Source organism: Misgurnus anguillicaudatus, chromosome 24 (genome assembly GCF_027580225.2).
Source record: "Misgurnus anguillicaudatus chromosome 24, ASM2758022v2, whole genome shotgun sequence".
Taxonomy (NCBI): Eukaryota; Metazoa; Chordata; class Actinopteri; order Cypriniformes; family Cobitidae; genus Misgurnus; species Misgurnus anguillicaudatus.
The window spans coordinates 43,646,941-43,662,547 of record NC_073360.2 but is presented as its reverse complement, the minus strand read 5'-3'; the positions used below and the strand labels follow the sequence as shown (position 1 = coordinate 43,662,547).

Below are 15,607 nucleotides of genomic sequence, written 5' to 3'. Positions count from 1 at the left end.
ACTGCTTCTATTAATGTAAAGCTGTAAATAAATAAAATTGAATTGAATTGAAAACAACACTGGCTGCGTCCGAAACCTCAAGGCTGTGAGGACTTGTTGCCTCGCTGCCTCATGAGGACATGACTTCGGACTCGGAGGCCTGAAGGCAGCTCAGAGAAAGGCTTTCCAAAACACTTCAAAGGCAGCGTGTTTGAAATATAAACAGAGAGCGCCTTTGTGATAACTAATCACATATTTGAAAACTACAATACTAATTTCTCGCTAGAAATGCAATTAAAATGTGTAAAAAGTGAAAACATACATTTATTTACACTAAATTTGTGCTCCAGCCGCTTCCTTGGCCGCCATTTTATTTTTTCGAGCTCGACCAGTGTTCATGTGGGTTACGTCAGTAAAGGCGGTGACAAAGGGTCACATGGATATTAACGTCATTGACAGGAGACTGCACTGCCCCGTAACAATGTTTTGAATGGAAATTTTCTCACAATTTTCAAGTAGTTGAAAACATTACAGATATTGATAGTAATCAACTGGACAAAATATATAACACTGGCCTAGTGGTTTTTGGACATTTTACTGCAAATATCTTACAAATTGCACCTTTAACAACCCCCCATGTATATTTGGCATGAAATTTTGTCTTTTTTGCCCATGATAATGACATTATGCGTGCAAGCACGTTGTGTCTTTTCAGATGAGTTTGCTGTGCGTTCACGTGCTCTCCGTTTCTTGATTAATTGGGTGTGACGCAAAGCAAGCTCAGTGTCACATTGTCTCCTTCCATGTTCCTGAACTTGATCATAGTTGTATCCATTAAAGGTCTTCACGGAAGGACACGGTGATTCGAGTCCGAGTCGGCCACATATTAATTACTTCAGGTACTGGGTCTGATTATACCCGAGCAGAGGTGTAAAGTACTTGAGTAAATGTACTTCGTTACTGTACTTAAGTATTTTTTGGGCTACTTTGTACTTGTACTGAGTATCAAAAATATAGGCAACTTTTACTCTCTACTCAATTACATTTTTGATTGGGTATTTGTACTCTTTACTCCACTACATTTGAAATGACACTTAACGTTACTCGCTACATTGTTTATTCGTCAAATAAAAACGAAACAAAAGTGTCAGAGGGTGATGATGGATAGAATCTGTGGTCGCGAGGTTACACGCACACACACAACTGAGGAACTTCATTTGGCGCTGCGCAGAGCAATCGTATGAAATCAAAGTACTGCGAGAGCGAATCAAATGCATATGGAGAAGTCTGGTCTCGCGGTACTTTAATGTCAAACGCTGAATGACTTGCGTTGAGCCACCGTAGCGGGACATCTGCGTGCTGCGTATGTCATAAACTGTAGAGAAAAGTTTGCGTCTGGTCTGAGAGAAGAGATAAAGAGCAAACATATGGATGCATATCACATTTGCTTCAGTCAAGGGACCCTTTGTTAAACATGTGATGCTACAATCAAAACAAAAGTGAAGCGCGATCGCAGGATCGGGTCATCCCGCAAATCAAAGGCAAGCACAAATGTTTATATACTCTGATGCTATTTTATCAGCTAACCTGAGCTGGTAAGTTACATAACTTGATATAACTTACTATATAAGCCATAATAAACCAGCGAGGTCCTGTACTGATTGCCCGAGTAACTTAAGTACATTATAAGATTGATAATAAGTACAATTTCACTGTCCTCACATTTAATCAAGTATGCTGTAATGTATGAGGGATGCATGACTGAAGAAATGTAGTGCACTTTATGTGAGATAGTGGTGTTACATACTACATGTGTTTACCATTAATCTTTCAAACGAACAACTTCCTGTTTTTAATATGCATTATCATATTTCTGTTAGTGTAATTTTAGTTCACTGGAATTTTTTAAATATTAAAATTATATCTTTTTTAGGATAGGCCTATATAAGAATATTTGGTAACACTTTACAATAAGGTTCATTAGTTAACAGTAGTTAATGTATTAACCAACTTGAACAAACCATGAGCAATACATTTGTTACATTATTTATTCATCTTTGTTAATGTTAGTTAATAAAAATTTAAGCTTTAATTGTTTGTTCATGTTAGTTCAGAGTGCATTAACTAATGTTAACAAGATTTTAATAAAGTATTAGTAATTGTTGAAATTAACATTAACAAAGATGAAAAATTGCTGTATAAGTGCAGTTCATTATTAGTTCATGTTAACTAATGTAGCTAACTAATGTTAACTAATGAACCTTATTGTTAAGTGTTACCATATATTTATATCACAAAGTTAGGCTATATATTTTTCAGCATGGCACATTCAAGTACACAATGACACTAGACTAAAATTAAATGGGTTTATATTAAATTTAATGTAGATTTCTAGACTAAATCTCATGGCATTTAGTTGAATAAAATTAGATTAAAACTAAATCAATTCAGATGACAAAAATATGACTAAAACTAAATTAAATTTTAGTCAAAAGACTATGACAATGTTCAATCTGTGTTTGTTCTGCCAGGTAAAATTTTGAGGTGTTTAATTTCTTTTCTATATTAGGAAATAAAACCTCATAAATAAACTCTTAGTTTTTACTGGCCAGACCTACAATGTCTCTTTGTGTTGAGGACTAGTGCATCTTTGAGCCAACATTCAGTACGAGTAAAAATACTTGAGTACTTTTAAATTGGGTTACTTTAATACTTTTACTCAAGTCGTATTTAAATTGGTGACTTGTAACTTGTAGTGGAGTAATTTTTACAGTAAGGAATTTGTACTTTTACTCGAGTATGGCTTTCAGCTACTCTTTACACCTCTGTACCCGAGTCGATCAGAGAACGGCCGTGGACAGAGTCAGACAGCACTAACGCTCTATAGCGCATGTGCAGACTCAAGCGTGCCCCTGGTTTCTATGGCAATGAAAACTGACTCTTTTATATAAACTCACGGCCACGCGCTGCACTTTCTTTCTCCCATTTTAAAAATATTATTATTAATGAACCGTCTTTTTATATCTAAAATGTTTGCTACAAAGATGCAATAACCAATGTTAATGCCAAGCCCATTGCACTGAACGAGCCATTATAGCTCAAACGGTCAAACAGTCAAGCTGACCCTCCATACTTTATATAGAGTATACTTTTGAATATGAAATAATGACGGATTAAGCTCTTTTAATCTGCAAGAGAGGAATAGAAAGAGAGGCACTTTTACTGCTTCTACACAAACCTATCAAGTTCAACTTTATAATCTTTAGACCTACATTGTCTATCATTATTACACGGCTCTCTGGAATGCTTGATTCTGATTGGTCAGTTGAGACATTTGCAGGTTCGCTCTTTTCGAATAATAACCGCTCCAAAATAATAACGCATAGCCGGTACCACTTTTACGAGTAAAATCGCTCCGCGCCAATAAAGATTACTGTTTGTTTGGTGCCATCTTGTGACAAACACTGGACAACCATGACAAGACACAGACAGCTTACTGAGACTGAACTTGACAAAATAGATAATAACCGCTTCCGCTTCGCGTCGGGTCCTGATCACACTGTCGGGGCTTATTTCCCGATACCTACCGGCTGCCTCTACATTATCCCTTACTTAATATACTATACATATTATTGTATAAAGTTAGTCTTTCTACACCTCTAACAATGTTAATAAATCCCTTTAAAGGGGGTCATCTTCACAAGTATTGCAGTAAAGTGCATTCAACTTTGTTCATGTCAAAGAGAAAGCAAAGAGAGTTTGGAGTGGTTGAATTTATGAAATTGATGTAAATATTCAAGTACTGGGTTATGGTCACACATTACTAGTTGTTTGTCACATGTATAGCAGTTTTTTATGCCTGAGTTAGATGTAATTATATCTTTAGAATATGCATTACCTGTTTTTCATTACATATCTAAATGATAAAAATAAAAGCAAATCAAAATTTCTTTAAGAAAGACATAACGACATTGCAACACCCAACGGAACTATCGCATATTTTCTCATTATCGTGCAGCCCTACGAAGAAGGACGAATAATTGAGATTCTGTATCTTTTTCTAGATTTACACATATAGACAGAATACAGGTGTCAGTCCTGATATTAACCAACTATTTGGAGGAGTTGTCAAGCGGAGCAATATATTTTATTTGCACAGAGACTTTCACAATTCTTGTTGCATTATATGGTGACACTTCTAGAATGAGATTAAGTCTCTTAAGACTAAGGGATAGTATAGTGGTTTTTGTTGGGTATATTATTGATCATATACTATATTAAAATTATATTAGGCCTATAAGGCCTGTTAGGCCTATAAGGCCTGTTGCTTCTACATTATGCCATGAGAAAAGGTCGACATAACCGAAAAACAAGACGACGTCATTCTAGATTAGTTAACTTTCGTTTTCTCAGTTTCCTAATTAAAACACTATACCCTGATTGTTCTCATGAGAAAGGTCGACATAACCGATAAACAAGAGGACGTCATTTTAGATTAGTTAACTTTCATTTCTCAGTTTCCTAATTAAAAGAGACCAGGTGCAATCCTGCGACTATACCCCGATTATTCTCGCCACAATTATTTTTAGAAACAAGGTCGAAATAACCGACAAACAGAGCCGTCATTTTAAGATTTGAGAAGTCCAGCTGTATAGGCTATGTCATTTTAGATATGAAGAAGGATTCAGCTGCACATCAAACAAATAAATTAATTATGGCAAGCCAAGACCAATTAGAAGAGTATACGTCATCTCAGATAAGAAGTTTTTGATCTTACTGTATAAAAAATGGAGTCAGATGTTGGGAGGGCAGATGATCTTTGAGCGCCTCTATGAGGGGTATTGATTGTCTCACTTTGTTGGCTCGAGCGAATAAAGTAATTTTTGTTTGGCACCTGGAACCATTGTCTCCTGAGTATTTTTTCTTATGAAGATTCAAGCTAAGACTTTTTGCCACAACAATAGTTCACACCAAAATGATACTTGATACTTTTATCATACATCACTTCTAGAGCCACCGATAAGATAAAATATATCGCATGTAAAGTGAAGAAATTTACTAAACAGGCTACAGTATATGTGCCTCTGTGCAGAACTCGGTAACAGTAACTTTACGTTCGCCAGCGCATGACAATGTTTTGATTCAGACTGCACAAAGAGAAGGGGAGAAGATATACGGGTCCGTTGTGAATGTGTCTGTAAGAACAAATATAGTGTAGTTACAGTAACTACAGTATGTGCGTCAGAAATTATTAAACCAGAGGGGACATGTAAATAAATGTGAGCTGAACTGAACAAGCACTTTCTTTTTTCAATACAGATTGTTTCAAAGCAGCTTTACAGACATAACAGGAAAATGTTGTAATAATATTGTTCATTGAGACTGTAATCTAAAGGGGATCGCACACCGGCCGCGCAGCTCAGCGCCGCATCGCGTCGCGCCTAGGAGAACTCGGAGGTATTGTAAACCGGAAGTGCACATTAAATAGCGCAAGCTTCGTCAGATAGCGTCTACTTCAAAATGTAAAATATACTTTGGCAGCCAATGTTAATCCTTAATGATTTGGGACGAATATGATGTTATTTAATATTAAACTATGTGAGTGGCGCTGTGTGGCGCAACAGGGATTTGAACAACTTCCTGAGTCACAGCTGGGCGGCGCGGACAGGCGCCACACTCATAGAAAACAATGTGTTACATTTTTTTTGAACGGCGCGGCGCTGCGCGGCCGGTGTGCGATCCCCTTAAGGCTTTTTTAACATAATGCCTTCTGGAAAATGATTTATACAGCCCACATACGTAGAACAGGCAGATAATTTGCTATTGAATGTTGTGTAAGTGCAGTTTATAGGAAATGGGTCTACTATCCAGTTTATTTTCTAAATTAAAATATCAGCTTATAAATCGGCTCTTTCGAATTAATATCGGCATCGGCCCCCAAAAATCCCTATCGGTCGGGCTCTAATCACTTCCCCGGAGTTGTTCTAAAGTGCTCCGCCTCCGATTGTCTTCAGGTACACATTTTTATGTATTTTTGACAAAACCCAGCTTTAGTTACTTTTATAATTATTTTCCCCAGAAAAAAAGAAAGATATCGCCAAAAAGGACCATGCACCATATCAGTCGTTCAATCAGTCGTTGTGATATGCCTGAAGGCAAATAATCACTGCAGTTAGTCGCCAATCCGTTTTTAGATCAAACGATATCAAAATCTTCTCCCTTCATCATTTTCTCTTCATAAGAGGGCGATTCCAGGGTTTCTGGCTCACTTTGTGAGACATTAGCCTGCCAAAATTAATCTTCACGGAGAAAGCCATTGTTCTCAGGTTAACATCATAAGAAAACCTGGGATAGAGCTGTGTGAAGGGCACGATAAATCTGACAATGGTAAACTAAACTTTGATCAGTTGAGTTGATGTCGCTGAGGCACCGAGACTCCCGTTTACGATGTGATTTTAATGATGATTGACACATGACTAAATGTTTAGGTTTCTTTCAAACCTACGTTAAAAGTGTACCCGTTAAATATTATTACTGCGGTAAAAAAGTTTATTTTGATCATGTTGCCACGATCACTGGATAATTCTGAAATTACTTTGAATGTCTCCCGTATTTACATTATTTGCGAAGTACATTTGCAAATGATTGATAAAGTTATTAGAGATGCAGGATCTTGATTTTTCATGGCCGATTTTATACCGATTTTCTTAACAAGCAAATTGGCTGATTCCGATCCGATTTCCGTTTTTTTTCCTTATCAAACAAGAAAGAATGAAAGTATAAATAAACAAGATGTTTATTTGGTATTTAAGAGGCTAAACTTGGTTTGGCTATTGAAAACAATAACTGTAACCAACTAAAATTAACAGCAGTAACTGTGCAGTAGGCTACATTCAATACAAACATAAGTGGTTAAATGAGACCATGACATGGATGGTTGAGTGCGGGATGATGGTCTTGCATGATCAACAGACTTTTGATACTTATTGTGTTCTATCAGGTGATAAACTTAAATGTCTGACCAAGTTTGTTGTGGCGAATGCAGGGCTTTCAGGTTTTATTTAAAAGTTTGGAGTGAGACAACATCTGTTAGGGGAGGGGCCCCTCTGCCCCACCAAATTCCCAAGTTTTTGCTATTGTTCATAACTGACCAGCACAAATATAAATTATAACAATTGGTAAGTCTGATAAAAGACATACAAATTTATTCAAATTAAATAAATTGGTCTACATATTAAAAAAATACAAATGGATCAGAATAAAAATTTAATTGATTGCACCACTTGCTAGGGCTGAAGGATGTGAGGAAAAGTTGCGATGTGCGATGGCATTGTTTAATGTTGAGTTGACGATCATTCTGAAAAGTTAAAATGTTTTTGAAATACCTGGAAAAAACGAGCGTGTCGCGACCGCGGCGTTTACAGAGCACACATACATTTAAAATAATGATCTTGAGCGCACAATAGACGCAATATGAGAATCACCGCTTCCACAGTACCTGTGTTTGCAGCGTCATCTCTCCTAAATCCAAAATAATTCCATGATATAGCTGAAGTGCTGTTCATTTTCACCACAAGGTCTTCGTCTGACAACACATTTTCCTCACTCTTCTCTCCTTCCACTGCCATAGTTTTTGTTAACAGGCACAGTGTCGCAACTGACACCTCACAAATCAATCTGAGCGTAGCTGACTTGGGGGTTCCCCTGATTGGCCTAATAGCATGAACGCGCAAACCATCGCTGCGTCCGAAACCGTCTACTTCCATACTATATAGTAGCAAAGTAGTGCTTTTTGCATACTAGTATGGTAGTAGGCGATTTCGGACGCAGCACATTTCTTCAGGACTAAACGTGATAGGTCAAACGTTTATTACATGCGCTTACAGTTTTCCCTTCATTCATCGCCTCAAGGCTGTCTGTTGCGATGTGTTCATCGCGTGAGTTCATATCGCGATGACGATTACAATTCGATGTATCGTTCAGCCCTACTTTGTGTAATTTTATGTTGTGAATAATTTTAAAGAGGACCCCAAGAAGATTAGCTGCCATTAAAGGCGGAGTCCACGATGTTTGAAAGCCAGTGTTGATATTTGAAATCACCCAAACAAACACGTCCCTACCCCAATAGAATCTGGACCTTCTGTTGATAGACCCGCCCCACACATACGCAACCCGGCATTTGATTTGATTTGATTGGCTATAAGTGTGTTTTGGTAGTCGGCCCGTCTCCTTTTCCAACGCGTTTTTCAAACATCGTGGACTCCGCCTTTAAAGGAGCGGTGAATCAAATACTCAATTTTAACTTGATAATTGTTATATAAGAGGTCATCATACTTAAATGAACATCCTGCAAGTTTCAGAACTGAAAACATCTGTGCTACTGAAATATAACAGTTTTTGGCACCAAGCCAGTAAAACAAGCCAGTCTGGAATTCGAAAAAATATGACATCAAGTAGAATTGAAGCACCTCCCAAAGCCAAATACAACCACCACTTTTGTAGTCCCGCCCACAGCTTTGCGTGACACACATGTGTCTCAACAAGTAAACATGTCTTTAAAGATTGACAAATGTAACCAAAATGACTTTTAAATACATTTTTTCTGAGAGACTTTTATTTTGACGTGGTTATCTGTTATGATAGACTGACCATGGAAACGCATTTTCGAAACGCATTCGAAAACTTGGAACATAACATTAGGAATGCGTGGATAAAGTTTGCTTTTGAAGAAGTTCCAGCTCGTGTGGGGACTGTTTGTTAACTTTGTGAACACGGATTCATTTGTAAAGAAGTCGATGCTGGATTTGCAGAGAGACTGTGATTAAAAGCACCACTAATATTGGATCTGACGACAATGACACAGCAGCAGGGCTCCAGACTGCGACCAAATGGTCGCATTTTGCGACCAAAATTTGAGAGTGTGCGACTGAATTTTACATCCAGTCGCACATGTGCGACCAGTAAATTTGCCTCCCCCACCCTCCGTATTTTTTATACATTAAACGTGGAAGGGGCACGTCAATGATCAATGAAATAATCAATGAGAATTGAAATAATCAATGAGACGCGAGCGCACGCAAATACACACATCAGGGGTCTCCAACACGTCGCTCGCGATCTGCCGGTAAGTTAATTGCAGGTAGCTCGCTCGTGGGTTTATGTATTTATTTTCTGTGGTTATGGCGGCATTTGGATGTCTGGTTAGTGTTACAAGCGCCTGTGGTAGTAAAGACTGGGTACGTTTGACGTCGCGTTGAGCTGTGTAGACTTGCGTATATGACATCAGTAATTTAAAATGTATGATTCAAAAACAGTGCTTCTCCTAAACTGACAAGGGGTTTCAATTTAAAGCATGCGCGCAGCCTGTCTCACTCAATGCTTGTTACATACTCGCGCCCGTTTCCGCATTGCAAGACTTTGCGCGCGCGTCTTCCACAACAGACAGGTGTTTAAACTTGACGCACACGCGCAGCCTGTGTCTCTATGCTTATTAAATACTCACGCATGTCTCCGCAAGTCCGCATCGCAAGACTTCACACCCGCGTCTCCCAAAACGGATGATGCGTTAAAACTTTACACACACACGCCCAACAATGCTTACAAGCCTGGCTTCTTATTAAAAACAAACTGAAATACCATTTAACGTGGTTGCTAATGTCACTTGAATGAAATGGCATGACATTTAACGCATTTGGATTTTATATTCATTTTAAAAATCCCAAATGTAGCTATTTAATATTTTGATAGTTATTAAGTTGAGTATTACAGTTCTTTGTTTACAAAAAAAAAAAAAAAAAACATGCATTCAAATCTTTCCAGTTAAACTCAGTCACCCATTTAAATATTTTAACTTGTTGTTAAAGTTGCAGCTATAATGAACCTACTTATTTAAATACTGTTACAGTGTTTATTTCATTAATATGTGTAAAGATAATATGCAAAGTGTTTTCTATTAAAATAAATTCTTCTGATAACACGTGTACACAAAAACTCAAACTGAATTTGAGAGGTACATTATCTAAGAGATTTAGGTATTACGTGACACAAGTAGCTCTCGACCACTTTTATTTTTTAGAAAGTATAGCTCTTCAATGAAAAAAGGTTGGAGACGCCTGGTCTACAGTGTCACCGTCGGATGATGATGCAGAGTTACATACATTTAAGTAGTGTTTATAGCTGTGAAATGACCGAAAGGTTACTAAGCACTTTGTAACTAAGCACTTTTTTATTCTGAATGTATGGTATTTTGTTTACTATTTGTACTGTCATGGCAGTGATGGGGCTATCAGTTTACCTTGTTGTTGCATCTTCAAAAGTGCAGAATAAAATGTGACACTGAATTTGAAACATCACATTTGTAATTTCTGCATCTATTATTAAAGTATTTATTAGTAATACAGTGGAAATTAGTAGATTAGGTTAGCATGTTGATTTATGTTGTGCGCCCCTAAATTTTCTGGTTGTGCCCCTAAAATTTTCAGTTGGGGGCCACCTGTGCTCCTAGTGAAAAAAGTTAGTCTGGAGCCCTGAGCAGTATTCACAGTAAGACATTTTACTTTATTTAAGTGACTGCGTTTCACTATTGCTTTGTTAGAAGAGATCGCTTGATATGTCTGTTGTAACATTCGTGTTTAAACACGTAACGTTATGTTTGACTGTTTTAATTTACTAAAAACATTAAACGATTATTAAAGGTACAACACTTAACAATACAACTGTAATTTAAAAGGTAGAAATATACAAAGTTATTGATAAAGAAGGATTTATCAGCCGCAGTTTAGATTCTGATGCCCGCTTACTGTGTTGTATACGGTAATTTAGGCGAGTTGCGTTTGAAAGGTCAAACACTCAACAAAACAACTTTTTTATCATAGAAATATACAAAGTTATTGATAAGGATTTATCAGCCGCTAGGGGTGTAACGGTACGCAAAAATCACGGTTCGGTCCGAACCCCGGTTTTGAAGCCACGGTTCGGTTCATTTTCGGTACAGTAAGGGGAAAATGCAAACATTAAACTGCAGGTTGTTTATTACTATAAACTTTTTTACAATTTGTTAACACTTTTTTAAACACTTTTTATTAAAATATAACATAAAATATATATAAAATGAAAAAATAATAAATAAAATACTACTGCAAAGTTCTTTTTTTACATTATTTTATAACAGAAGGTAACTCTTTTCTTAGCCTTCTCTTAAACTTTTTCTACTAAAACCTTGAACTAACAAATTCAATTCCTAAATACATTTATGAACAATTAGCCTACATTTTTGCCACCAAAAATTTTCTGTTTTGATTTATTTTGGATTGTTTAACTCACAGTATTGAATTGGCTATGTACCATCTCTGTATAAAAATAATATTACTGCTCTATGTGTAACTGCATAGCAAGCAACATGATGATATACTTATTATACACTCATTTTGAGATTAGTGAGTTGCATACATAGCCATCTTTGATCTTTTGCACGTTTCTCCTATTCTTTGCTTGTGTTGTCAATGTAAGCTGCCTGTGACTTTACTAACGAACCCCTCCGCAGCTGAGTAACAGCTGAGTAAGCCCGGGTTACAGCTCGTCCGTGTCCCGACCAGCTGATCGCGTTGTGACAATGATATGATTGACGTGAGGTGCAGATGAAAAATCTGATCACGCATTCCTTATTCTCGCTCTCACAGAAAGCGCGTCTCATGAATGCGTAGCAACGAAAGACGCGCAACCTCTCACGCACTTTTGAAAGAACAAAGCAGCGCGTTGACACGCGTTTAACATGCGCTTTTAAATACGAGTTCGAATACACGTACCGTTACACCCCTATCAGCCGCAGTTTAGATTCTGATGTGCGCTTACTGTGTTGTATACGGTAATTTAGTCACGTCGAGTTTTGTTTGTACTTTACTATACGTATTGTCATTTATGTGTATTATCTTTAGCACCCAGAATCTTTTGTGGCTCAAACATATTTGTGTTCGGCTGCTATTTTTATCACATTAATGTTTTTAAAACATTTCCCCACATGTAATGACGGGGAATGAAGCTGTCCAATCATAGCAGTGGGCGTTTACGTCCAGTGCCCGGATGCATGAAACTCCTTAAGTGAGGGTTTCCCTGAGGGAGAAAAAATCCCTAAGGTAAGGGATTTATTTAAGAGCGTTGCAACAAAGGTCTTAACTGTCACCCTTACCTAAGTGTTTATACTAAGTATTTTACAGTAGTCTCTGCCAAAACACGGCAGTGGAGAAGCGGTTGCTATAGTTACAAAATCTCACAGCGTAAACAAATCAACGCACGCAGCTCAACAGACGGCAGATTTGTGTACAATGAAACATCGCAAATAACAGACTGCAAAGTGCCGCATGTATAAAACCTGAAAGTAATTCAAACTTGAAGCACTTTAGATTGACGGACGATCAAGCCGCTATTCTCATAATAAATGCGCATCACTTTTCTCTAAGGGATTATTTCGATCGTTAGAAATGCGCGTTGGTACTTCATTTTCTAAAATAACAATAAAATCAGCCATCGTGACGTTAAGGGACCTGTTATAGTCCCTTAAGTTTTTAAGGGAAAATGGGACTTAAGGACTTTGTAGCAAAGCATAGCAGAACTTAAGGTAATACTTTAGCATTTAAGGGAAAATACTTATTTACAGCCTTAAGGTTCACTAAGGGTTTTTCTTGCAACCCATTTTTAATTAAGGGCACCCTTAACCTTATATTTAATGGATTTCTTAGCTTAAGGACTTTCATGCAACCGGGCACAGGTCTTCAGTGCGCCCCGCCCCTTCAAACGAACCATTTCTCCAGAGAGCCACTAATCCATGTTACAAAATAGCCTATTACTTATTGCTTTTGATGTTTTTGAATGTAAAAACCACGCGAACATCATAAGTAGACATCAGACAACAGTATAAAACAATAAAATCGACAAATTCACCGCCCCTTTAAAATTTTAGTAATTACATTTCGTGATCTTTTGATTATTGAGTTTGTGACCCAAAACTGTGCTCACACGACAGTTAAAAATGTTAAAAACACAACAATAATTATAAGGAGACATACCTGATGGAATAAAATCATCATCTTCTTCAGTGCGATCTTCCTCTTCTGTGGGTTCAGTTTTGATTTCTGTGGGTTCAGTTTTGATTTCTGTGGGTTCAGTTTTGATTTCTGTGGGTTCAGTTTTGATTTCTGTGGGTTCAGTTTTGATTTCTGTGGGTTCAGTTTTGATTTCTGTGGGTTCAGTTTTAATCTTCATCATGAGGTTCGTGCAGTTGAGTTTAACTGAACACATCTTCAGTTTGGTCTGCAGGATCTGCTGCTGTTCTCCAGCGTTACAGACAGAATCCAGAGACTCTGTGGAGGTTTGATCCTCCTGTAATCTCTGTTTACTGTCACACACTGTAGTGTCCTGAGTGTCTGTGAGCTTTGACTCAGTATAACAGAGTAAAGTCAGACTGAGATCGGAGTCTTGTGTGTGTCTGGATTTCTCTTCAGAGAGTTTAGAGTCCAGCAGTGTCTGTGGTGTGCGGCTCTGATCTCTGCTCATCCACACTGAATCCAGACTCCCATCATCAGTCACATACACTGAAGATTCACAACAATCCACATCCTGAAAACACAACACACACAGACAGTAAGATTAGAAATGATTTGATGTTGTCTGATTCAGATAAATGATGTTTAAGCTGTAAAAACCTCACGATTAATTGCTAAATCTCCTCTTAACGTCAGCTTTGTCTCCAGTAACGCCACCTCTTTCTTCAGCTGAGAGATTTCTGTGATGAAATCATCAATATATCCAGCATGGACAGATCAGTTCATACTGATTTACAGCACAGCACATCTCATCATCAACGTCTCAACACTTAAATACACAGAGACAAGACTCTGTTTAAACTCAATGAAACACGCAAGAGAGAAAAACACTGAGGATACACAAACACATCACACGCGCGCTCTTTCTTTCTTTAGTGAGTTTATTTGCGGACTAAAGAGCTGCAGCGCCTCCTGCTGTACTGGAGAGAGAAAACGCTCACTGCTTTACAATGGATTTAGCAAAACAAGTATGCGTCTCAATTATTGCCAGAAATCATCACAAACTATAGTATAAAGTAATGACTAAACGAAAAGAAGGTGTGGGAAAATAATTGCTGAGGAATAAAACAAAACATCAAACTTTTAAAGTCATACAGATAGGACACCGTAGGACAAAGTGATTATGATCAGATTAACAATACAATCACAAACTTTTCACAACATTGTATTTCATTGTAATAAGGTAATGTTGCAGCATAACATTTTAACAACTTTTTAAAAATCACACCCTACATAAAAACAAAAAGGACATTTTAAAAACGTTGTAAAATACCTAATTGACACGTTGTTTTTTTTTAGTAGTAAAAAACGTAAATCACGTCTGCTCACTACGAAAACTAAACCAGACCAAAATGCAACATTTGTGAGACGTTTTGTTCAGTTGTTAAACTAACCACCTTAGAATAAGACGTTTAAAGAACGTCATGACCAAAATACAACCAGGTTTTAATGTTACTCTGGTTTAAATGTATGTCGGCCCACCAAGAAAATGCCCCGTATTAATAAAGCTTTATTAATAGTGTTTTGTTTTATAATGGTAGGTAGGGCTTGATTGGTAATCAGGCATACCGGTCATTTTCTTGGTGGGCCGACATACATTTAAACCAAAGTAGCATAAACACCTGGTTGTATTTTGGTATTTTCACGATGCTCTTTAAACGTTATGATTACGTTATTTTAACACCCAAACAAAAGGTCTCACAATGTTGCATTTTAGTCTGGTTTGTTTTCGTAGAGAACAGATGTGATATTTACGTTTTTTGACTGCTTAAAGAAAATGTACCAATAAGTTATTTTTACAACGTTTTTAAATTTAGGGTTTTATGCTTGTATTCTTAATCTTAGCATAATTGTATTTTTCCTGTTCCTATCTTTATGACATTAAAAACTTTTTTCTTTATTTTCTTTCTTTTTATTTAGTTATTACTTTATACAATAGCTTGTAAGGATTTCCAGCCATACAAGTACAGAGCCCCCAGAGGACACAGTAGTGGACAATATTTGGGATGAGAGGACATTTTATTTTAACAAGTTTTGAGTTCTCTAACAAAACTTTGCGTTCCCTTGTGTTGGAAACCTTTAACGTTTTTCTTTAAAACAGTGGCCACATAGTCATGTTTTAACTTTGTCCCTGCCATTGATGAGATATGAAGTCAATTAAGAGAAAACACTTTCCTGATGAGATTTTATGGTAATCTACAATTCTGCTATTATCCACTAGGTGGCGTTCTTACCCAATTTATAATAAATGAAGCATCAACTAATTCAGGGGTTTTCAAACTGGGGCGGGGCCCCCAGGGGGGGCGCGAGATGGTGCCAGGGGGGCCCCAGTTTTATGACATTTTATAAAATACATAATTTATCATGAATTCTGTGTAATTAAACATAAAAAATAAGGCTACTAACCAAAAGCACTACTTTTTTGTATAATTTAATATGTGTTTTAGTAAAATGTTGAGTTTAGAACAGTTTTGTCACAAATTTTCTTTGGGGGGCCGCGAAGGAATGCACCATACACAAGGGGGGCTGCA

At 37.2% G+C, this 15,607-nt stretch overlaps 1 protein-coding gene across 4 annotated transcripts in view; it reads right to left on the bottom strand.

Moving 5' to 3' along the window:
* The window catches only part of LOC129439007 (uncharacterized), a 109,430-nt gene that overhangs the window by 25,933 nt on the left and 67,890 nt on the right, over positions 1–15,607 (bottom strand). For 2 of the 4 annotated variants that reach the window (XM_073863497.1, XM_073863494.1), the window contains exon 2: positions 13,041–13,590. In XM_073863497.1, the coding sequence (XP_073719598.1) occupies positions 13,041–13,590 (550 nt within the window). Of the gene's footprint in view, positions 1–13,040; positions 13,591–13,676; positions 14,011–15,607 lie in introns of those variants that run through there. The other 2 variants (XM_073863495.1, XM_073863496.1) reach the window with 2 other exon arrangements.